The following is a 25,049-nucleotide window of genomic DNA, read 5'->3' on the forward strand; positions in this document are numbered from 1 at the left end:
ACATCAGCAAAGATGAGGAACCTAGCCTTTCTCCCCCATTAGCTGCCAACTTCAGTGTGTCAGTGATACCTTCATCAAGGGCAACGATGGTGGCAGCAGCTCCAAGCATCATACCTTCAGATGATAACATCTGAAAGCAGGATGGAAGAGATGGGCATCTTTTTCAAAGGCCTGCTACTTTGTCACTTTGTAATTAAGAATTTAAAAATTAACTACATTAAGTTAAATGGATAAATCTTAAGTGTACAGTTGCATGAGTTTTGACAAATGCATACACCCAAATAACCCACATCCCTATTGAGATGAAGAACATTTTCATTACCCCCAGAGAATTCCCTTGGGCATTTTCCTAGTCAATCACAAGCATCACTATACCCAGAGGCAAGCCACAGCTCTGATCTCTTAAACCATTCTTTTTAATCAGGGATGACAATCTTCCCCAGAGGCGCTCTGCTCCCAGCACACTTCGCCTTACATCTCCTCTGTCAGAACTGTCTCAATCTTCTTTTAAGTCAGTTACTACCTAAAAAGGATGGTAGTCTACACCACTGTGACTCATCCATCCCTTGCAGCTGTGGGAGGGACCCCTCTGACCTCAGCACTTTGCTGCAAGCCCACATAAAATGTTGTTTGTTTGAAGCAAGAAATAAGAAATTGCTGTACACACACACACACACACACACACGCACGCACACGCACACGCACACACACCCCTATCCTATTCCTCTATGTATCCAGCCATCCAATATCTGATCCATTCTTCTAACTTTATTTCACTTGCAAATGTGCTAAGTATATACTCATTTAAGTCATGATTAAAATACCGAAAATAACACAAACAAATGTAGAGACCTGCCCCAAAGTTAACACCAATCTACATTCAAAGTCCTTCATCCTGGTCCAAATGCAACCAAACATTGTCTGAGCCCCAAATCTCCATACAGTCCACAAGGATATTGTGAGGAGCTTCATTCAATCCTTTATGACTCTGTTCCCCCCCTGGGGTGCATAAAGGTGTGTCAGGGGATACATTTAGTACTTATAGTATGCTAAGGATTTCATTGTGAGCCTACCATTTCCTTTTTAACCCAGCTTCCTTTTGGTTTGTATCTAATATTTCTATGATTTTAGGAATTAAAAAAATCTGCTTTCTAAACAATATCCAAGTTTCCATACCTAATTGTGGCTAGCATGTTCTTTATTTTTATAGACCCTAAAATGGCACTGGCATATTCCATTAAAATAATTTTCGTAACCTCCATTTCATCCTTACTGGCTGTAACTAGGTCCAGAACATCATACTCCTTTGTAGCGTAACTACCATATCAGCAAGGTCAGTAAAGAATGTACCAACTGTTTTGCTTTAGCAGAATGATGCTTCCACAGTATAGAAATGTGGTTTCCAACCATGACCTTTATCTGCCTCTACACCAGATCTGAAACTTCCATTAACAGAGGAGCAGTCATATTCTACATCTACCTAAGATATTTGTATTTGACTCCCATAGACTATCAGTTTGTGTGTCTTATCTTGTACTCTCATGCTAAGCTCTCCACCAGACTTAAACCTAGTAGCTCAATGACTTCCAAGCAGGGACTCCTTCCACATAATTCAACAGGTGTTATTTTACTTGCACAGCATATAACCTCCTCTTGGCGCAATCCAGTTAATACCTGCATCTCAGCAAGTTTGTCTTGCCTAGATTATATTTTTGTATTTTCATTATTTTTTTGACTATCTTATCAACTCTAGTTAAAAAGTACAAGTGTAAAAAAGTGTTGATCAGAGATACAGCTGAAACAAAGTCAATTACTTTTTAATATTTTAAAAAGAAGCCTTTGCAAAGTACTATAGGAACCAGACGAAAAAATTTAAGATAGACTTTTTTTCTATTTAAAACAATTATTTAATTTTTTGGTAGCAAAACTGGTATATTTATTTCCCATATTTTCTCTGTGAATCACTGACACATTTTCTCAGCTATTGTGTTGCCTCCAATTTAGGTTATACTTTTATCTCATTTTATCATTTTATCTGTGTATTATTCTTCCCTTCCCTCAAATTTTAAATTTCAGCTTAGAGTTCTTTTTATCAGTTTGGCGAGATTCCAGAAAAATTCAGATGTACTATATTCCTTATGGGGAGTCTGTTGTATTAACAGCATAAGCCCTGGTTAAAAAAACCTAGTTTTTTTTGTCTTCTTTTGCTTTTTTAGAAGGGTGCTACTTGATACTCTTTACCTTTTATTTCTTCTTCAAAGTCATGGTCTCAACTGGAAGAAGAAATGAAAATACCCCTTCAGTGACCAAAACAAGTGCTTGGGTTTTATCATTCATTGCCATATGAATCAACGGGTATAATGCAGTCTGTAAATGTGATAAGTTTCAGGAAACCTCCTAAGGGAACCTCCCATATCCATTCCATCATGGTTTGCCTCAATATAAATGAGAAAGAAATAAGATGCCTTCCCTGGAGGATTTGATTTGGTTTATCCTCAGACTCTCTTTGGAGATCTACATGTATTTCCCTAATGTGTAAAGGATAGGTTATAAATTATCAGCCAATATATAAAAAGGTAGAGATAGTATTGTCAAGGATTCCTTTACAGCTTATAAAAATACTCTGTTTTACTGATGATAGTTGCCAAGGACTACATATGTAGGACTTAAAACCTGAGGTTGAACTTGAAAGTGTGCCAGGCACAAGAGAGACAAAAAGACACAGTAATATTATCTTTAGGAATTTGCAATCTACTCAGTAAGCTAGCACTCCTGAACACAGCCATAAGCACATATCCTTGCTGTAACACCAGGCTTCTATAAAAATCAACCAGAGCTGAGGGCTCACATAAGTGATTTTGAGATGATTTTATAGCAGCAAGGAAACATCAATTCACAATTATCCTCCAATTTTAGAAGAATATAGATTAAATACTTTGATATAGAGAACATGTTTCATAAACTGAATTCAACAAGCACAGGAATAAATCTAAATTATACCCATGACATTTTTATGACAAAGAATGATTTAAATATCTTCCATTCAAAATATAAGTAATACTGAAGATTAGACGCCAAAGTTACTTACTTTTACTATGATAAGCCTAGCCAGGTTTTCACATCTCTGGTTATCATTTTCTGTATACTCTACTTCAAACAGAGTATTATAATTTTCTAGTAATTTAGCCATTATCTTGTTGCAGATGTCTTGTTCTTTCATGCCTTCAAGCCCAGGTGGCACACTAGAAATAAGGGGGAAAAAATGAGAGGAATTACTTTGTAAAAACAAAATATGCCAGCACAGCTGACTCAGGCATATATTTTGATATCTCCTATATGATTTATCAGCATTCTTATAAGGACACATGCAATTTTCAAGTTCTATGGTAACATGTATGGTATTGCTGGGACAATATTGCATCGATAGCTTGTGCTGAATAAGTAAAGTACATGTTGTTCAGGAAGAAGGTATAGGTTAACATGGGTGCCATAATGCTTTGTATATATTAGAAATCGCTACACATAGGGGAGCCTGGGTGGCTCAGTCATTAAGCATCTGCCTTCGGCTCAGGTCATGATCCCGGGGTCCTGGGATTGAGCCCTGCATCAGGCTTCCTGCTCGGCGGGAAGCCTGCTTCTCTCTCTCCCACTCCCCCTGCTTGTGTTCCCTCTCTCGCTGTGTCTCTGTCAAATAAATAAAATCTTAAAAAAGAAAATTGCTACACATAAAGTAACATTTACGTAAGAACAAAAGTGATTAAAAACAAGTGTTTTTAATCGAAATGAAAAGAATGAATGTTTTATCATGACAGAAACAGCCACAGAAATAATACAACACAATCTTATTGAAGGACTTCTTAGATAATACACAAAAAGTACAAAACTCAAAGAAAAATATGAAAACTTCCAGAAAAAAATACTAATTAATGTTGAAGCTGAGTGATAGATACATGGAAGATTTATTATACTATATACTATTCTCTCTTCTTTTGGGTATGTTTAAAATTTTCCATAGTGAAAAGAAAAATGTGAAAAAGATCTTCTGAATGCACAAGATACCATAAATAAGGTAGAAACACAAGCTACAGATTAGACATGAGTATCTCTTCAGTAACATGGACATTAGCAGTTAGACTACGCAAAGAATTCCTACTAATCAATAAAGAAGTACATTAAAAAAAGACAAAGGACAGGAGTTGAAAAACTCTTAGAAGAAAACAGTTGGACATCAATAATCTTATGATGTAAACATACTTAACCTCACTGAATAACCAGTGAGAATGCATTAAAAAAGCAACAGAGGTTAACACCCATCTATATCAGTTTCCTGTGGCTGCTGTAACAAATTATCATATACTGTTGCTTAAAACAACAGAAATGTATTCTTTCATGGTTTTGGAGGCCAGCAGAGTACAATCAGTATCACTGGCAGGGCCACACTAGCTGGTAGCAATTCCTTGGCTGTGACTGTATCACTTCAATTTTCAATCAAGGCCAGCATCTTAAAATTCTCTCTGCTCCATCTTCACATGGCCTTCTCTGTGCATTGAGTCCAGAAATAAACCCACACTTTTATGGCCAATTAATCTATGGTAAAGGAGTCAAGAATATAAAATGGGGAAAGGACAGTCTCTTTAATGAATGATGTTGGGAAAACTGAACAGCTATATGCTAAAGGATGAAGCCAGACCATGACCTCACACCATACATAAAATCAACTTAAAATGGATTAAAACTTTGAATGTAAGCCCTGAAACCATAAAACTCCTATAATGTAAATATTATGTGAGCTGAAAATATGGTCTGCCTTTCATTAAAAATGATGGATGACTTAGAGAGCAGAATCAAAAAAACAAGGGGGTGAAGTTGGAAACCATGGAGAAATATTTCCAGGGCTTGAAACCCAGTCAAGAGAGTCCCAACATTTGCCAGACTGGATATCAGAACTGCCACTGAGTCAACCAGGAAATAAAAGAAATAAAAAAGTACATAAAAACAAGTGAAAATAAAAACACAATTGTTCAAAACCTTTAGCATGCAACAAAAATGGTTCTAAGAGGGAAGTTTATAGCAATATAGGTCTACCTCAACAAGTAAGAAAAATCTCAAATAAGCAACCTAACCTTACACCTAAAGGTGCAAGAAAAAGAACAAACAAAACCTAAAACCAGGAGAAGGAAGGAAATAATAAAGATTAGAACAGAAATAAATTATATAAAAACTAAAAAACAAAACAAAACAAATAGAACAGATCAGTGAAACGAGGACCTGGTTCTTTGAAAAGATCAACAAAATTGATAAAACTCTAGTCAGACCCCTTCAAAAAAGAGAGAGACAGGAAAGAGAGAGGACTCACAAAATCACAAATGAAAGGGGAGAATAACAACTGACACCACAGACATACAGATGATTGCTAGAGAATATTGTGAAATATTGCCAACAAATTGGGCAACCTAGAAAAAAACAGATAAATGGATAAATTCCTAGAAACATACAACCTACCAAAAGTAAAGCAGGAAGAAATAAAAATTTAAACTGACTGATTACTGGAAACGAATTGATTCAGTAATCAAAAAACTCCCAACAAAGAAAAGTCCAGGGCAAACAGCTTCACAGGCAAATTCTACCAAACATTTAAGAAGAGTTAATACCTATCTTCTCAAACTATTCCAAAAATGAGAAAGGATAAGAACCATATGATCATTTCAATAGATGCAAAAAAGCATTTGACAAGGTAAAACACCCATTCATGATAAAAAACCCTTAACAAAGTAGGTTTAGAGGGAACATGATGCCACATAATAAAGGCCATATATGAAAAACCCACAGCACTTTTGAGTGGGGTGCCTGGCTGGCTCAGTCAGTGAAGTGTGCGACTCTTGATCTTAGGGTCATGGGTTAAAGCCCCAAGTTGGGGGTGAAGATTACATTAAAAAAGAGAGAGAGACTTATGAAAAGCCCATTGCAAACATCATCCTCAATGGGAAAAAATTGAGAGTCTCTCCCCTAAGGTCAGGAACAAGACAAGGAAGTCCACTTTCACCACTTTTATTCAACATAGTACTGGAAGTCCTAGCCACAGCAATTAGACAACAAAGAGAAATTAAAGGCATGTAAATTGGTAAGGAAGAAGTAAAACTTTCTGTATTTGCAGATGACATGATACTGTATAAAGAAAACCCAAAAGACTCCACCAAAAAACTGCTAGAACTGATATATGAATTTAGTAAGTCACAGGATACATCAATGCACAGAGATCTGTTGCATTTCTGTACACCAATAATGAAGCAGCAGAAAGAGAAACTAAGAAAACAATACCATTTACAACTGCACTCCAAATAATAAGATACTTAGGAATAAGCCTAACCAAAGAGAAGAATGACCTGTACTCTGAAAATTATAAACACTGATGAAAGAGATTGAAGATGACACAAAGAAAAGGAAAGATATTCCATGCTCATGGACTGGCAGAATATTGTTAAAATGTCTACAATACCTAAAGCAATCTACACATTTAAAGCAATACCTATCAAAATATTAGCAGTATTTTTCACAAAACCAGAACAAACAATCCTAAACTTTGTATGGAACCACAAATGACCCCAAATAGCCAAAGCAACCTTGAAAAAGAAAAGCAAAGCAATTCCAGACTTCAAGTTATAATACAAAGTTGTACTATGGTACTGGCACAAAAAGTAGACACACAGATCAACAGACCAGAATAGAAAACCCAGAAATGAATCCACAATTATATGGTCAATTAATCTTCAACAAAGCAGTAAAAAATATCCAATGGGAAAAAGTCTCTTCAAAAAATGGTGTTGGGAAAACTGAACAGCAACATGAAAAAGAATGAACCTGGACCACTTTCTTATAGCATACACAAAAACTCAAAATGGATTAAAGACCTAAATGTCCAACAAGGATAAATGGATAAAGAAGATGTGGGATACACACACACTCAGGAGTATTGCTCAACCATAAAAAGGGAGGAAATCCTGTCTTTTGTAACAACATGATGACCTTAAAGGCACTATGCCAAAGAAATAAGTCAGAGAAAGACAAATACCATAAAATCTCATGTATATGAGATTTTAAAACAAACGAACAAACAAAAAAACCTGAACTCATAGATACAGAAAACAAATTGATGGTTGCCAGAGGTGAGGGTCAGTAAGAGATGAGCAAAGTGGGTGAAGGTGGTCTAAAGGTACAAACTTCCAGTTATAAAATAAATGTCCTGGGGATGTGATGTACAGCTTAATGACTATAGTTAATAATAATAATGTACTGTATATTTGAAAGTTGCTAATAGAACATCTTAAAAGCTCTCATCACAAGAAAAAGCATTTGTACGTATATGTAGTGATGGATGGTAACTTAGACTTATTATGGTCATCATTTTATAATATACACATATATTGAATGATTATGTTGTACACCTAAAACTAATATGATGTCAATTATATCTAAATAAAAAAAGACAGAAATATGTGAAAAATGTAAAAAAAGTTACTTTGTTTTGGGGCACAAAATAAAGATATAATTTTGTGACATCAATAACTGAAAGAGGTGGGGATGGAGCTATAAAAGAGCAGAGTTTTTGTTTTGTTTTGTTTTTTAAGTAATCTCTATGCCCAACATGTGTCTCAAACTCATGACCCTGAGATCAAGAGTTGCATGCTCTACTGACTGAGCTAGTCAGGCACCCTGGAGCAGAGTTTTTGTATGGTATTGAAGTATAGCTGGTACTTATTCAAATTATCAGTGTTATAAGTTTAGGATGTTAGATGTAATCCCCATGGTAACCACAAAGAAAATACCTATAGAATGTACACAAAAGAGAATGAGAAAGGAATTTAAGCATTCTACTGCAAAAAAATTTTAACTAAACACAAAAGAAAACAGTAATGCAGGAAATGAAAGACAAAAGAGCTGTAAGATCATAGAAAACCTATAGTACAATGACACAAGTCCCTCCTTATCAGTAATTACTTTAAATGTAAATGGATTAAACTCTCCAAAAGATAGAGACTGGCAGAATGAATAAAAACACATGGTCTAACTATATTCTGTCTACAACAGACTCACTTGAGATCCAAAGCCACAAACAGGTTAAAAGTAAAAGGATGGGAAAAGATAATCCATGCAGACAGTAAGTGAAAGAGAAGAGAGGTGGCTATAGTAATATTATACATAATAAACTTAAAATTAAAAAAAGGTTAAAAGAGACAAAATCATTTTATATATATATATAATTTGTGTCACTATATATATTTATATATGTATTATATAATAAAACTTTCAATACAGCAAGAGATATAACAATTATAAACATTTACACAGCTAATGACAGTCCATCAAAGTATATGAAGAAAAAAGTGGACAGAATTTAAGGGAAAAATAAACAGTCTACAATGGTTCATGAGTTCAACACCCCACTCCCAATAATGTATAGAACCAGACAAAAGATAAGAAACGGAGGACTTAAAAAAAAACAACAAACCAACTAGATCAGACAGAGAATATTTTGCCCAACAACAACAACCAGAATAACCACTTTCCTCAAGCATGTATGGGACATTTTCCAGGATATACCATATGTTAGGCCACAAATTAATCTCAATATATTCAGAAAGATATTCATTTTACAAAGTAACTTCTTGGACCACAATGGGATGAAGTTAGAAATAATAACATCAAGAAAATTGGAAAATCCACAAAATTGTGGAATTATGTTTACATAATCAGTGGAATAAAAAGTAAATTTCAAGGAAAATTAGAAAATATTTAGAGATGAATGAAAATGAAAACACAACAAAACCAAAGTTTATGGGATGCAGCAAAACAGAGCCTAAGAGGAAATTTATAGTTGTAAACACACTAAAAAGCAAGAAAGATCTCAAATAAAAACCTAACTTTACAACTTAAAGAACTAGGAAAGAAAATAAACACAAAACTAGCAGAAGGAGAGAAATAATAAAGATTAGAGCAGAGATAAATGAAATAGAGAAACAACAGAGAAAAATCAATGAAACGAAAAGTTGGTTCTTTGAGAAGATCAACAAAATTGACAAATCTTTAGATGAATTGAAAAAAGAGAAAGGGGTGCTCAAATTGTTAAAATCTGAAAGTAAAGTGGGGACACTATTACTGATTCTATAGAAATAAAAAGAATTATAAGAGTATACTATGATATTTGTACACCAACGAACTGGATAACCCAAACAAAATGGACAAATACCTAGAAACACTAAACCTACCAAGACAGAATCATGAAGATATAGAAAATCTGAATAGACCTATAGCTGTAAGAAGACTGAATCAGTAATCAAAAATTTCCCAACAAGAAATGCCCTGGACCTGATGACTTCACTGGTAAATTTTACCAAACACTTAAACTAATACCAATATTTCTCAGACATTTCCAAAAAACTGAGAAGGAGAAAACACTTCTTAACTCATTCTGTGAGACCAACATGACCTTATGTCAAAGCCAGACAAAGACTACTACAAGAAAACTAGAGACCAAAACTCCTTATGAACAATGATGCAAAAATTCTCAACAAGGTAATATCATATTAGGAATATATTTAACCAAGGAAGTGAAATACTTATACAATGAAAACTACAAAATGCTGGTGAAAGAAATTAAAAAAGAAAAATTCTCAACAAACATAATAACATGTTAACAGCAGCATGTTAAAAGGGTTATAGAGCATGACCACATAGGATTTATTCCTGGAATGTACAGACCGTTCAACATACAAAATCCATCAATGTAATATGCCACATCCACAGAAAAAAGGAAAAATCCCAGATCATCTTGATTGATGCAGAAAAAACATCTACAAAATTCAACACCCTTTCATCATAAAAAACACTCAATAAGCTAGGAAAAATATCTTAATACAATAAAAGCCATATATGTAAAACCCATAGCAAACATCATATTCAATGGTGAAAAAAATGAAAGCTTTTCATTTAAGAGCAGGAACAAGGCAAGGATGCCTGCTTTCACCATTTTTATTCAACATAGTCTGGAAGTTCTAGCTAGAGCAATTAGAAATTAAAGGCATTCAAACTGGAAAGCAAGAAGTAAAATTATCTGTGTTTGCAGATATGATCTTAAGATCTTCAAAGGTTACACAAAAACCTGCTAGAACTAAAAAACAAATTAAGAAAGGTAGCAGGATACAGAGTCAACAGACAAAAATCAATTGCATTTCTATAAACAATGAACTATCTGAAAAGGAAATCACAAAACTACTCCATTTGCAATAGCATCAAAAGGAATAAAATACTTAGGAATATATTTAACCAAGGAAGTGAAATACTTATACAATGAAAACTACAAAATGCTGAAGGAAATTAAAAAACAAATAAATGGAAATATATCTAACGTTCATGGATTAGAAGACTTAATATCATTAAAAGGCGAATATTAGCCAAAGCAATCTACAGCGTCTATGCAATCCCTATCAAAATTCCAACAGTATTTTTTTGCAGAAATAGAAAAGTCCATCCTAAAATTCGTATGGAATCTCAAGTGATCCCTAATAGCCAAAACAAACTCAATAAAGAAGAACAAAAATAAAAGACTCAACATTTACTGATTTCAACATTTACTACAAAGCTACAGTAATCAAAACAGTGAGGTATTGGCATAAAGGCAGACTAATGGAATACGATAGAGAGCCCAGAAGCGAACCTTTCCTTAGTCAAATGAGTTTTGACAAGGGTGTTAACACCACTGAGTTCAAAATGGACTATCTTTCAACAAATAGTACTGCAAAAACTGGATATTCACATGCAAAAGAATGAAGTTAGCCTGTTACCTAACATCATATACAAAAATTAATTCAAAATGGACCAAGAATCTAAAACAATAAAACTCTTGTAAAAACACATAGAGCAAAAACTTCATGACAATGAATTTGGCAGTGATTTCTTGGCTATGATATGTAAGGCACAGACAACAAAAGACAGACAAATTAGACTTCATGAGAATTTAAAAATTTTGTGCATCATGACACTATCTACAGAATAAATAGGTAACCCACAGAATGGGAGAAAATATCTGTAAATCATATATTTAATAAGGAACTAATATCCAAATTATATAGAGAACTCCTAAATTTTAGCAAAAAAAAAATCTGATTTAAAAATTGGCAAAAGACACGAATAGACATTTCTCCAAAGAAGATATACAAATAGCCAATAAACATATGAAAAGATGCTCAGCAAGGGGGATCATTAGGGAAATGCAAATGAAAATGACAATGAGATATTATCTCACACCCATTAGGATGGCTACTATCATGAAACACTACATCAAAAACTAATGATGTAATGTATGGTGATTAACATAATAATAAAAAAACTCTAGAAAACAACAAGTGTTGGTGAGGATGTAGAGAAACTAACTCTTGTGCCCTGTTGGTGGGAATATAAAACACTACAGCCACTATGGAAAAAAGTATGGCAGTTCCTCAACAGATTAAAAATAGAATTACCTATTATCCACAAATTCCACTTCGGACATATGCCCCAAAAAACTGAAAGCAAGGTCTGGAAGAGATATCTGTACACCCATGTTCATAAAAGAATTATTCACAACAGCTACAATGTGGAAGCAATCCAACTATCTATCAATGGATAAATAGACAAGCAAAAGGTGGTATATACATACAATGGAAAATTATTCAGCCTTAAAAATGGAAGAAAATTCTGCAATATGCTACAACATGAATAAACATTGATGGCATTATTTTATATAAAATAAGCCAGCCATAAAAAAAGAAATACTGTATAATTCCACCTACATGAGGTACTTGGAGTAGTCAAAATCATAAACACAAAGTATAATGGCAGTTGGCAGGGGTTAGGGTTGGGGTGAGGAGTTACTATTTAATGAGTATAGAGTTTCAGTTTTACAAGATGAAAAAAGTTTTGGGGATGGATGTTGGTGATGGTTGCACAACAGTGTTAATGTATTTAATATCACCGACTTGTTCACTTAAAAATGATGATGGTAAATTTTATGTTACATGTATTTTACCACAAAAAAAAAATTCACAGAAAAAGGAAATGCATCTACCTCTACATTGCACATAAGACAACTGAGAACACTGACATCTGGTTATCACGACTCCTGAGTTATGACTGCTTAATAAAAGTCAGGAAGTGATGAGGTAAGATAGATTTGCAATAATCATATTCACATTAACAACATGTTAAAGCTATGCATTATAGGGATCACGGCATTTAACAAAAATAAGATTGTTTATTCTTCAATAGAACTACCTTATTCCTTTTTTTTTTTAAGAGATTTTACTTGAGAGAGAGAGAGCACTAGAGAGACAGAGTGAGCACGAGTTGGGGGCAGAGGGAAAGGGAGAAGCAGGCTCAGTCCCAGAACCCTGGGATCATGACCTGAGCTGAAGGCAGATGCTTAATCAACCAAGCCACCCAGGTGCCCCTAGGACTACCTTATCCCCTTTATTATATGAAGTCTAGATCTAGATTAAAAGCAAACTTCAAGAGAATTATTTTAAAAATAAGCCATATTTTACCTTCTTCTGTTAAATAAATTCGAAGTTTACCCCTAAGAGCTGATTTTACTTACCTACATGTTCTGAAGACACTTTCATGAATATCATGCCAAAAGTCTGATGTGGTATTTACTATAAAATTTTCAGTGTTGTGAATGTGTCTCATACTTAAGGGTCATGTGCTATGCACAGCAGGTGGGACAATGGTTGAAGACTATTGCTCAGTCTAAGCATTCCCCATGGGAGTGATACTGCCCCCATGAGGAAAAAAATGGTTCTTAGAGTAGGTGAAAAAATTTACTCTTTTTAATATATAAAGTACAGATACATACAGTACACACAGAGATATACCGCACATTCATGATGCTAAAATTTAATTGGGGGGTGGGAGAGATGTGATTAGGGAAAGAAAAAATCTAAGAAGGCTCCTTAGGGAAATGATAATGAAAAAAAAAAAAGATTGAGAAACCCTCCTCTAGTCCCTCCTCCAGTAAGTTACTATAAAAGTTTAATACTGGCTTTGAATATGGGATCCACTTGGAGGTGAATGAACAATGCAGAGAAAAGTGGGACTCTTGGAGTAAAGGTCCAGGTGGAAGGGTCAAAGGAAGCATTTCAGATTCTGAGTTAGAAAATAAGGGTTCAGTACCTGGCTCCACCACTTAAAGTTGCTTAACTGAACCATCATTTCTTCCTTTATAAAATAGACATGCTGTTAACATTAATGTTGTAGGGATCTTCTGAGAATTAAATTTTTTAAAAGTTATGTGAAAATACTTTGCAAAAATATGGTGTCATAAAATAGTGGTTACCAGGGACTGGGGTGAGGGTAGGGGTTGACTAAAAGGGAAACGAGCAACTGTTTGGAATGATGGAAATGGTCCGTATCTTAACTGTGGTGGTGGTGATGAATTCTGTCAAAACACATAACACTACACTCAAATGGATGCATTCTACACTCTGTAAATTGTGCCTCAAGAAATCCAACTTTAAAAAAAAAGTACCTTGTAAACTATAATCATACCAATGTTTTTTATTATGCAGAGTAAGATATTAGTTTTCACAGTAACACTGTTGGTTTACACTGAACTTGCAATTGGCTAAAATTCTCTAGTCTTTTTTTGTAGGAATGGCTGTTAAGCCAGGTCTTTCTGTTCCTGATTCCTCACCCTAAATATCTGCTAATCTCCATTTATTTTTTTCACTTATGATAGAAAAAGAAACATTTCCGTAGTCTTCTTCATTATTTTATTTCTAACCTTGCTATTCAACATACTATTCTTCTCACCTTTGTTTCATTGACTACTTTTATATGCTTAGTCTTCTGTCTTAATCTAAGTCATTAATAAAAGGCTTAAGTAGATAGTGATGAAATACTTCATTTGTAACCTCTCTTTGGGCTGTCGTCATTTGACTCACCCACACCAGTAGAATCTGACTGTTCACCCAGGCCTGAATGTTCCTAATTGCATTATCACTAGATTACATTGCCCAATCTTGTCTACAAACATTCTACGCAAATATTATGTCCTTAACTTATTACTATTTTGCAATTAAAAATGCTGACATGCTGGGACATTCCCCCATTATGTGGTTCTTTTCAAAAGAAAAAAAAACTATTACTGAAAGCAAATGCTGGAGGCCAAATTTAATAACCATTTTAAAAGGTGTAAAAGTTTCCCAATGTATATTGTCCTATCTATGAATCTACTGCAATTGACTTATACATTGATATGTTTGAATGAAAATTTAATGGAAATGAAAAGCTGGAAGATGTTTTTTAGAGATAACATTCAATAATAAAGCTCCTAATGTTTCTTGGAATTGAGGTGAGGCAGTGGAAACAAAAATTTCCAGAATTGTTTTTGTACCTGGCCCCACCCTTGGCAATGTTTCCTTCTTAAGAACTACTGATGTTGGTGTTTCCAGGTATTCAATTTATGTTATGTATGTCGGCTTCCATTCCCCCCCTCAATGCAGTTTATTAAGAGTGCCACTTACAATCCAGCCAATGAGTTAGTCATTTCTACTCAAAAGCACTAATAGAACATAAAATTTCCTAAATGAAAGTTCTAGACTATTACATCAACAATTATCAGGTGCCTGGGTGGCTCAGTTGGTTAAGCGACTGCCTTCGGCTCAGGTCATGATCCTGGAGTCCCGGGATCGAGTCCCACATCGGGCTCCTTGCTCAGCAGGGAGTCTGCTGCTCCCTCTGACCCTCTTTCCTCTCGTGCTCTCTATCTCTCATTCTCTCTCTCTCAAATAAATAAAATCTTTAAAACAAAACAAACAAACAAAAAAACAATTATCCAACCACGTGTATCTACAAATCAGTATTTTGGCTAAAATGGAAAATCTTACATGAATTGCTTAGATACTTTCAAATATTCAGATGTTTGACATCAAGTTACCCATCATTTGGGTGGATACATAATTTTTGAAAACTTTCTACTGGATAACTAGATATGTTTCAACTTATTTTAGATATACAGATACATGGTTTCAGCCACAATAGTGAAAAAATAATAACTGATTATTCTTAAGGATAGTTGATATTACACTACAAAAATAAAAATTAGATAGAAGTTGATATACTTAAGAACATGAAAATTGGGGTATTGTTATTGCCATTTTTGGTAGTTCTCCAAAGACTTGCCATGCTATTTATTATAACTAAGTATCTCTTTAAGTGTCTTCTAGAAAAACTGTCAATAGTATAGACCTGGGCGCCTGGGTGGCTCAGTCGTTAAGCGTCTGCCTTCGGCTCAGGTCACGATCCCAGGGTCCTGGGATCGAGCCCCGCATCGAGCTCCCTGCTCGGCAGGAAGCCTGCTTCTCCCTCTCCCACCCGCCCTGCTTGGGTTCCTGCTCTCGCTGTGTCTCTCTCCCTGTCAAATAAATAAATACAATTAAAAAAAATAGTATAGACCTAAGGAGAATACTGAGGTAAAGGTAAAGGGGTGAATGTGGTTTTTCTAAACCACTACCAGAATTAAAAGAGTATCAGTGTCTCAAAGATAAACATTTATCTGAGAGGGTTACAATTAGAAAGGGTCTAACAGACTCTGGGTGAAGAGGAGTGCCCTGACTTAAAATCTGCCTCAAATTTCCCATGACTCCCATTTTTATACCAGGATGTGGCTGATGTTGAAGCAGAAGATTAACAGGGATGGATTAATAACTCTATTAAAATCTTGTTCAACTCTAACACCCAGAAGCAGCCAGCGTATCTCTGGAGTTCCAGATAACCTGTGTTAGACAGAAAAGCTAAAACATGACAAGAAAGGGCACATGGAGTGGTGCGGGGTGTACAGAGGCATAAGCCCTTTGCTGGTTGCTCTGCAATACTGCTGACTAGGAAGAGCTATGGTGTCGGGGCCAGAGTGACTGCCCCTGTGGTGCTTCTGCTGCTTATTACACTTGTCACCCGGGCCCCTCATTTGCAGCATCAGCACCTGAATGACACCTTGGATCTCCACCATTTCTGTAACTCTACTTTTCTCAAGAAGTACAATGATACACTCGGGAGAGTGTGGCCTACTGATGACTAGTGATTGAATAGCAGAGAAGGCGATTGTATATGCACAAGTTCTACCAACTTTAACAAAATGTAAGGATTTTGTAGAAACTCTAGGACAATCTCTCATTTTAAAGCATGAGGTGAAAAAAATCTCACTTTCCATTTAAAGACTTAATTTCAGGGTCTTAACTATAAGAAACTTTTCAAAGTCATTGTTCACTAAGTATCAGTCTTAGTCCTGGGCTTGCTTATGAATTTTATCCCAACCAAAAGAGATTAAGATCAGACTGTTAGCAGCCTGAATGCCCCAAGTAATTTCTAGTGTTTTTCTCAACATTTTATCCTGGCTTTAGCATCTGATGATATAACAGTACATTCTCAATCTCACAGCTTTTATTCAGGATGTTCTTTTTTCCCTATAAAGACTTTCTTCTCCTTCTTCACTTAGTTAAGTCTAATTATCTTCCAAGGTTAACGATGTTATGCCCCCCCATCCCATCAGAATTAACTGCTGCTCCTTTATTCTCACAGAATTCATTTATTTTTCTAGCATAGCATTTATTAGATTTTTTATTGTATTTATTTATATATTTTTTAGGATTTTATTTATTTATTTGACAAAGACAGACACAGCAAGAGAGGGAACACAAGCAGGGGGAGTGGGAGAGGGAGAAGCAGGCCTCCCGCTGAGCAGGGAGCCTGATGAGGGGCTCGATCCCAGGACCCTGGGATCCCGATCTGAGTCGAAGGCAGATGCTTAACGACTGAGCCACCGAGGCGCCCTAGATTCTGTTTTGTGTCATAATTTGCTGTGAAGATAATTCTCTCCATTACACTGTATCTTAAGGGCAGGGAGTCTAATTCATCTTAAATCTCCAACAGAGCCTAATACTTAGAAAAACTAAAAAAAAATGCATATTCTTAGAAGAACTTATCTTTCTAGTTCCTTTTCAATTGAACTAAAAAGTTACTTGCCACTTTCAGTTATGAGTAAGTTCTAGGGATCTGAAGTACAGCATGGTGATTATAAATAAAAATACTAAATTATATATTTGAAAGTTGCTAAGAGAATAGATCTGAAGTGTTCTCAACACAAAAAAGATATGATAATTATGTGACATGATGGAGGTGTTAGCTAATGCTATGGTGGTAATCTTTTTGCAATATTAAATCAATACACTGTACACCTTAAATTTACAATGTTATGTGCTAATTATATCTCAATGAAGCTGGGAAAAAACAAATTCTTAATGGCACCAAAAAATGTGAATTTTCTCTTTGTACATAAACAGACCACATGTTCATACTGTATAATATAAAATATAGCATGAAGAATATACTCAATGTTCTTACTGTTTGTATCAGAATAAATAAGTATATATGACACATTTCATCTCCAATGGGAAGAAATATTCCCCAAATTAGCAAGTTACAGGCAAAATCACACATCTTTGATCTAAGTAATCTTTGAGAAGGAACAATGGAAATGTTTCCAAATGAGCTAAAAAAAAAAAACTTTGACAAGGCTTTTGATGAAATCAATACCAAGAAACCCATGGTCTTCACCAAGAGTTCATCTTGCAATGTTCCTGAAAATAAAGGAAAACTTGGATTGTTCATTGCTATAGCATCAATCCATTTTCAGGTCTCAGTAAAGATGCATAACAGCTGTTGCAAAAACAGTAAAAAAAAAAAAAAAAAGAAAGAAAGAAAAAAAAAAGACGATGTTACTCTTGTTTCTTTCCCTCCCGTACTCTGCAGAGATACATGAATTTTATTCTAAACCTTAGCCCAGTGAATACTACAGAAAAGTTTCTTCAAGTAGCAAACCTAACACAAATTTCAGCTCTCTGCCTTTTCTTTTTTTTAACCGTGGTTAAGAAAAAAAGCAGGTAATATAGAATTTACCATCTTAACCATTTTTAAGTGTACAATTCTGTAATGTTAAGTATATTCACATTGTTGTGAAACAGATATCCAAAAGTTTTTCATCTTGCAAACTGAAACTCTATAGCCATTAAACAACTTCCCTTACCCTGCTGCCCCTGGGCCCTGGCAACCAACAATCTACTTTGTGTTTCAATGAATTTGACTACTTTTGATACTTCACATAAGCCTAATCATACAGTATTTGTATTATTGTGGATTTTTTAACTTAGCATAATGTCCTCCAGGTTCATCCATGTTGATGCAAATGACAGAATTCCCTTCTTCTTTAAGGCTTCCCTCGTGTGTGTGTGTGTGTGTGTGTGTGTGTGTGTGTGTGTGTGTGTGTGTGTGTGTGTGTCGCATTTTGTTTACCCATATATCCAATAAATTGACGTTTTGTTGCTTCCATCATGGCTAATATGCCTTGCCTCTTTTTATATGGAAGTGTTTAACAGCAACAAAAATTTTTTAATTTTTAAAAATTTTTTGCAACAAAGTGTTTAAATGTCAAGACAAGAAAGAACAGAGTAAGAAAAATGAACAAATTCTAAAGTTAGCCTTTACCCAAAGTGAGCCAAAATATTTGGAAATAACAAACATTTTCTGTTTACTTCCAGAAAAATAAAACAATAAAATGTAAACTTCCTGAATTTAGTTGGTCTGCCAATAGCTAAGCCAAAGTGGGTTTTTTTTTTTTTTATAGATTTTATTTATTTGAGAGACAGAGAGAAAGAGACAGAAAGCACGAGAGGGAAGAGGGTCAGAGGGAGAAGTAGACTCCCTGCTGAGCAGGGAGCCCAATGTGGGACTCGATCCAGGGACTCCAGGATCATGACCTGAGCCAAAGGTCTCAGCTCTAAGCAGGTCTAAGCGACTGCTTAACCAACTGAGCCACCCAGGCGCCCCAAGCCAAAGTGGATCTTAAGAAAATCCAAAATAAGACAACACATAATTTGGACAACACATAATACTGTATAAGGTATTATATATTTCTGTGTTCTTCAGCAGAAGGACATTTTGTCAATTTTCCAAAAAGGTAAATACTTTATCAGTAGCAAAAATGAAAATGGGCATGAACTTATTTATCTCTTCCTTTAAGGCAGCCCAGGGGAATGCAGGAGAATGCTTCTGTCCAAGTAGAGTTAGAATACTTTTCTAAACTCTAAATTGTCAGCTACCTATCCATAAATCCAACCATTCATCTGTCCACCAATTAATCAAAGTACCAGAGGCTAGGCAAACATTGACACTTCTAGATGGTAAATCAGATTCTTTCCCAAAAGAAGTTTACAAGCGGCATCAGGGGGAGTAGACAGAAAAGATAAATGTTAATAGGCTTAAACAACTATACAAAAGATGACAGGGATGCAAAATATATGTCTGTTCAAAATGTTATGATAACTCCAAGAAAAGTAACTATTACTTGTTATTCCCATCACCACCATTTTCCACTTTTCTAGCTCTTACTTTCGTGATTATAATCCCATTGGGATATTACTCTGTCAGGTCAAATCAGTACAAGTTCAAGAAATTCCACAGTGCTTCTCTAACACCCCATCACAGATTTGTAACTTTCACAAAGATTTTCTTACCATTGGAGGTTATTCTTTGTATTTCCTCTCAGTTTCAGCTGCAGCAGAGCACCAGATAAAAGACCCCTCATAACTTTAAAGTAAAATCAGAACATTTTTATTATCTCTCTGAAAACAGGCAATCTCCAAGTAATAAACAGCTGTGTCTTAAAAATTCACATTGTAACTCTGACAACCATAAACACTGATGAAAGAAATTGAAGGTGATACTAACAAATGGAAAGATATTCCATGCTCATGGATTGGAAGAATTAGTATTGTTACAGTATCCATACTATCCAAAGCAATGTATAGATTCAATGCAATCCCTATCAAAGTAGCAATAGCATTTTTTCACAGAACTTCAATAAACGATACTAAAATTTGTATGGAACCATGAAAGACCTCAAATAGCCCAAACAATCCTGAGAAAGAACAAAGGTGGACCTATCACAATCCCAGATTTCAAGATATACTACAAAGTAGTAGTAGTAAGGTACCAGCACAAAAACAGATACAATAGATACATGGAACAGACTAGAGAGCCCAGAAATAAACCCATGTTTATATGGTCAATTAATCTATGACAGAAGAGGCAAGAATATACAATTGGGGAAAAGACAGTCTCTTTAACAAATGGTGTTGGGAAAACTGGACAAGATGCAAAAGAATGAAACTGAACTAATAACACCATATATAAAAATAAACTCAAAATGGATTAAAGACCTAAATGTGAGACCTGAAACTATAAAAATCCCAAAAGAGAACAAAGTAGCAATTTCTCGGACATCGGCCATAGCAACATTTTTCTAGATATGTCTCCTGAGGCAAAGGAAACAAAAGCAAAAATAAACTATTGGGACTACAGAAAAATAAAAAGTTTGCACAGCAAAGGAAACCATCACCAAAACAAAAAGGCAACCTACTGAAGGGGAGAAGACATTTGCAAATGATGTATCTGATGAGGGGTTAAGATCCTAAATTATAAAGAATTTGTACAACTCAACACCAAAGCAACAAATAATCCAATTAAAATGGGCGGAAGACATGAATAGACATTTTTCCAAAGAAGACCAATAGATGGCCAACAGACACATAAAAGATACTCATCATCACTTCTCATCAGGGAAATGCAAATCACAACTACAATGCAGTATCACCTCACACCTGTCAGAATGGCTAAAATCAACAACACAAGAAACAACAGGTGTTGGCAAGGATGTGGAGAAAAAGGAACCCTTGTGCACTGTTGATGGGAATGCAAACAGGTGCAGCCATTATGGAAAACAGTATGGAGGTTCCTCAAAAAAATTAAAAATAGAAATACCTTATGATCCAGTAATTCCACTACTGGGTATTTACCCAAAGAAAACAACAATACTAATTTGAAAAGATATATGCACCCCCATGTTTTTTGCATTATTTACAATAGCTAAAAAATGGAAACAACTTAAGTGTCCATCAATAGATGGATAAAGATGTGATGTGTATGTATATATATCCATTTATATATATATGTAATACATATATATATTACATATATATATAAATGGAAGATTACACAAAAGGATGAGATCTTGCCATATGAGACAACAGGAATGGACCTAGAAGGTATAATACTAAGTGAAATCCAGCCTGAGAAAGACAAATACTATATGATTCCACTTATATGTGGAATGTAAAAAAAAAAATGAGTAAACAAAAAACAGAAGCAGACACATAAATATGGAGAACAAACTGATGGTTGCAAGAGGGAAGGATGGGCAAAATGGGTGAAGGGAAGTGGGGGATGCAGGCTTCCAGTTTTAGAATAAAATCAAGGAAATAAAAGGTACAGCATGGGGAATATGGTCAATGACATTATAACAGCATTATATGGTAACAGACGGTAGATACACACTTGTGGTAAGCAGAGCATAACTTATAAACTTGTTGAATCACTATGCTGTACACCTGAACTAATGTAACATTGTGTGTCAACTATACTTAAAAAATAAAAAAAGTTCACATTTTAGGTTAGCCACCTAGACTACAGAACATATTCTTTCATTTCAAAAAAAGAAGCAAGCATGGTGTTTAGGTTCTTAGGTCACACTCCAAAAAATCAGTTTAACACATAAATTAGAAGACTCACATTCTTCACAACATAAATGAGACTAGGAGAGCAAGAGAAGCATATTATATTATGTGAAAAAATATTTTTGTGTATTTGTTCAGAAACTGGAAAAAAGTAACAAAGAGAATGATACATGCAAGAAGTAGAAAAGGAATACTTATTGAGTACTTACTATGTAGTGGACACTATGCTAAATATTTGGAATCCATAATCTGATTTAATCCTTGCAACAGTCCTAGGAGGAAGATGCTGGTATAAACTACTGTTCTGTTAGAGATAAAGCAACATTATGCAAAGTGAAAAAACAAGATGCTAGAGACCACATACTGTGTGATTCCATTTGTATGGAATGTCAAGAAGGGAAAATTTAGAGAGACAGACAGTAGATTAGAGGCTGCCTGAAGACTGAGTCAACTGTAAAGGGAGCTTGAGGGGGTCTCACTGGAGTAAAAATGTTCCAAAACTGATTTGTGATGTTTATATCATTCAGCAAATTTACTAAAAAGTCATTGAAATGTATACTTGAAATGGGAGAATCTTAGAATATGTAAAAATATACCCCAATAATAAAGCTGTTACAAAAAAAAAAAGATGGAGAAACACAGGCCTAGAGTTTAAGGAATTTACCCAAGTTCACTATGTTACTTTCCTATTGTCATTATAACAAATTACCAAACTTAGTGGTTTAAAACAATACAAATTATTATCTTACAGTTCTGGAGGCCAAATGTCCAAAATGGGACTTGCAGGGTTAAAATCAAGGTGTTGGCAGGGCTGCATTCCTTCCCGGGGGGAGAATGATTCTTTGCCTTTCTGGCTTCTAGAGGCTTCTTCTTGAATCATTCTGACCTCTCCTTCCATCATTGCACCTCCTTCTCTGACCCTCCTGCCTCCCTCTTATAAGTTCCCTTTTGATTACACCAGGTCTAAATGGATGATCTCATCTCAAAATCTTTCTCTTAATCATGTCTGCAACATCTCTTCTACCATAGAAAGTAACATATTCACAGGTTCCAGGGATTAGGATATGGACATCTTTGGGGGTTATTCTGTCCCACTGCAGGCACTTCTCTAGACAGATTTAAAACCAAATCCAAGGCCAGGCAGTCTGAGCACCTGTTTGCATAAGCACTACATTACTATCCACTCCTGGCCCACAGTAAGAAAGCACTGGGACAGTTCTGAAAATGTCTTCTCAAAATAAACTGGACACGCAGAAAGAAAAGATTCTGGGGTCTTCTTTCTTTTTTAATTCAATTAGCCAACATGTAGTACATCATTAGTTTCAGATGTAGAATTCAGTAATTCACCAGTTGCATATAACACCCAGTGCTCATCACATCACATGGATTCTAGGATCTTAAAAGCAACTTTCATTCTCTAGAGTTCTAGGGGCAACCATCTCAGATTTAAAGTGGTTGGCAAGGAGGAGGAGCAAGATGGTGGAGGAAGAGGAGACCTAAATTTCGTCTCGTCCCAGGAATTCAGCTAGATAGGGATCAAACCATTGTGAACACCTATGAACTCAACAGGAGATCGAAGAAAAGAATAGCAGCAACTCTCTGAACAGAAAAGTGACCACTTTCTGGAAGGTAGGATGTGCAGAGAAGTGAATCCAAGGCGATATTTGGGAAGATAGACTGTGGGGAGGGAGCCTCCATCAGCTGATACCGGCAAGTGATAGAGAAGTGGAGCATAAAATCAGAACTTTTAGAAGTTGGCTCCGTTGAGGGACGTCGCTCCAGTGGCTAAGCAGGGGGTGGAAACCTTATGGGGACAGTGTGGTCTCAGGACCCTCGGGGTCACAGAAAGACCGGGGGTGCCTGAGTGCAGCAGAGCTCCTGGGTACCAGATTGGGGAAGCAGGCTGCAGAGATGGAGCTGAGGAGCGGGCTCTCAGCTCGGGGTTGCCATAAACCGTGATCTGTGGCACAGTCGGGCCACTGCTCTTCCCACAGGGACCCAACAAGCAGCAGATCCAGGGAGACCCCCCTTCCTCCCCCAGGAGGAGTGGCACAGGAGTGCACTGCAGGGATCTGCTGAGTTTGGAGACTCCACACCAGGTTGTGTGCCAGAGGTAGAAATGCTCGGTCATAGGCCAGGTGAGCATGGAGTGCGGCCGGAGACCGGGGAGATGGGAGTGATTGCTTTCCTCTGGGGGCTCACTGAGGAGTGGGGCCCCAAGTTCTTGGCTCCTCTGGGGCGGAGATTGGGAGGCCGCCATTTCACTCTCATCCTCCAAAGCTGTACGGAAAGCTTGCAGGGAACAAAAGCTCCCGAGAGCAAACCTGAGCAGATTACTTAGCCCGACCGGGCAAGGGCGGGGCAATTCCGCCTCCGGCAAAGACATTTGGGAACCATGGCAACAGGCCCCTCCCCAGAAGATCAGCAAGAACAGCCAGCCAAGACCAAGTTTACCGATCAATGAGAACGGCAGAACTCCAGCACAAGGGGAACACCGCACATAGAATTCATGGCTTTTTTCCCATGATTCTTCAGTATTTCAAAGTTAATTTTTTTAATTTTCTTTTTTTCTTTTCCTTTTTTTAATTTTTCTTTTTCCCTTTTTCAACCAACATCTCATCAATCCTTTTTTTAAAAAATCCTTTTTATTTTTCATTTTTAGAGTCATATTCTATCCCTTCATAGTAGTTAACCTTATTTTTGGTATGTGTGTGTGTGTGTGTATATATATAAGTTTTTCTCTTTTTAAAATTTTGGGATACAGTTTCTTCTAACAGACCAAAATATACCCTAAATCTCTAGTGTATGGATTTGTTCTAGTCTCCTGCTTGATCACATTCTCTCCCTTTTTTTTTTAAATCCTCTTCTTTTTTCAACCAACTTCTTAATTTACCAATTCCTTTTATAAAATCTTTTATAATTTTCATCTTTACAGTCATATTCCATCACTTCATTGTATTAACCCTTATTTTTGTACATATAAGTTTTTCTTTCTTTAAAATTTTGAGAGGCACTGTCTTCTAACAGACCAAAATACACCCAAAATCTAGTGTGTGGCACTGATCTACGCACCAGCCTGATCATATTTGATCATATTCCATTTTTTTGTTTGTTTGTTTTTGTTTTTTTGTTTGTTTTTTATCTTTTTCTTTTTTTTTTTTTCCTTTCTTTCCCTTTCTTTTCCCCCAGTTTCAGGTCTCTTCTGATTTGTTTAGTGTATATTTTTCTGGGGTTGTTGTTACCCTGTTAGCATTTTGTTCTCTCATTCATCTATTCTCTGGACAAAATGACAAGATGGAAAAAATCACCTCAAAAAAAAGAACAAGAGGCAGTACCGACGGCCAGGGACCTAATCAATACAGATATTAGTAAGATGTTGGAACTAGAGTTCAG

The 25,049-nt window shown here is 35.8% G+C and overlaps 1 protein-coding gene across 8 annotated transcripts in view; it reads right to left on the minus strand.

The window, feature by feature from the left end:
* The window catches only part of FAM13A (family with sequence similarity 13 member A), a 369,758-nt gene that overhangs the window by 207,162 nt on the left and 137,547 nt on the right, over window positions 1-25,049 (minus strand). For all 8 annotated transcript variants that reach the window (XM_027600469.2, XM_027600471.2, XM_027600470.2 and 5 more), the window contains one exon: window positions 3,089-3,242. In XM_027600469.2, the coding sequence (XP_027456270.1) occupies window positions 3,089-3,242 (154 nt within the window). The remainder of the gene's footprint in view (window positions 1-3,088; window positions 3,243-25,049) is intronic.

The sequence above is a fragment of the Zalophus californianus genome, chromosome 2, assembly GCF_009762305.2.
Source record: "Zalophus californianus isolate mZalCal1 chromosome 2, mZalCal1.pri.v2, whole genome shotgun sequence".
NCBI lineage: Eukaryota > Metazoa > Chordata > Mammalia > Carnivora > Otariidae > Zalophus > Zalophus californianus.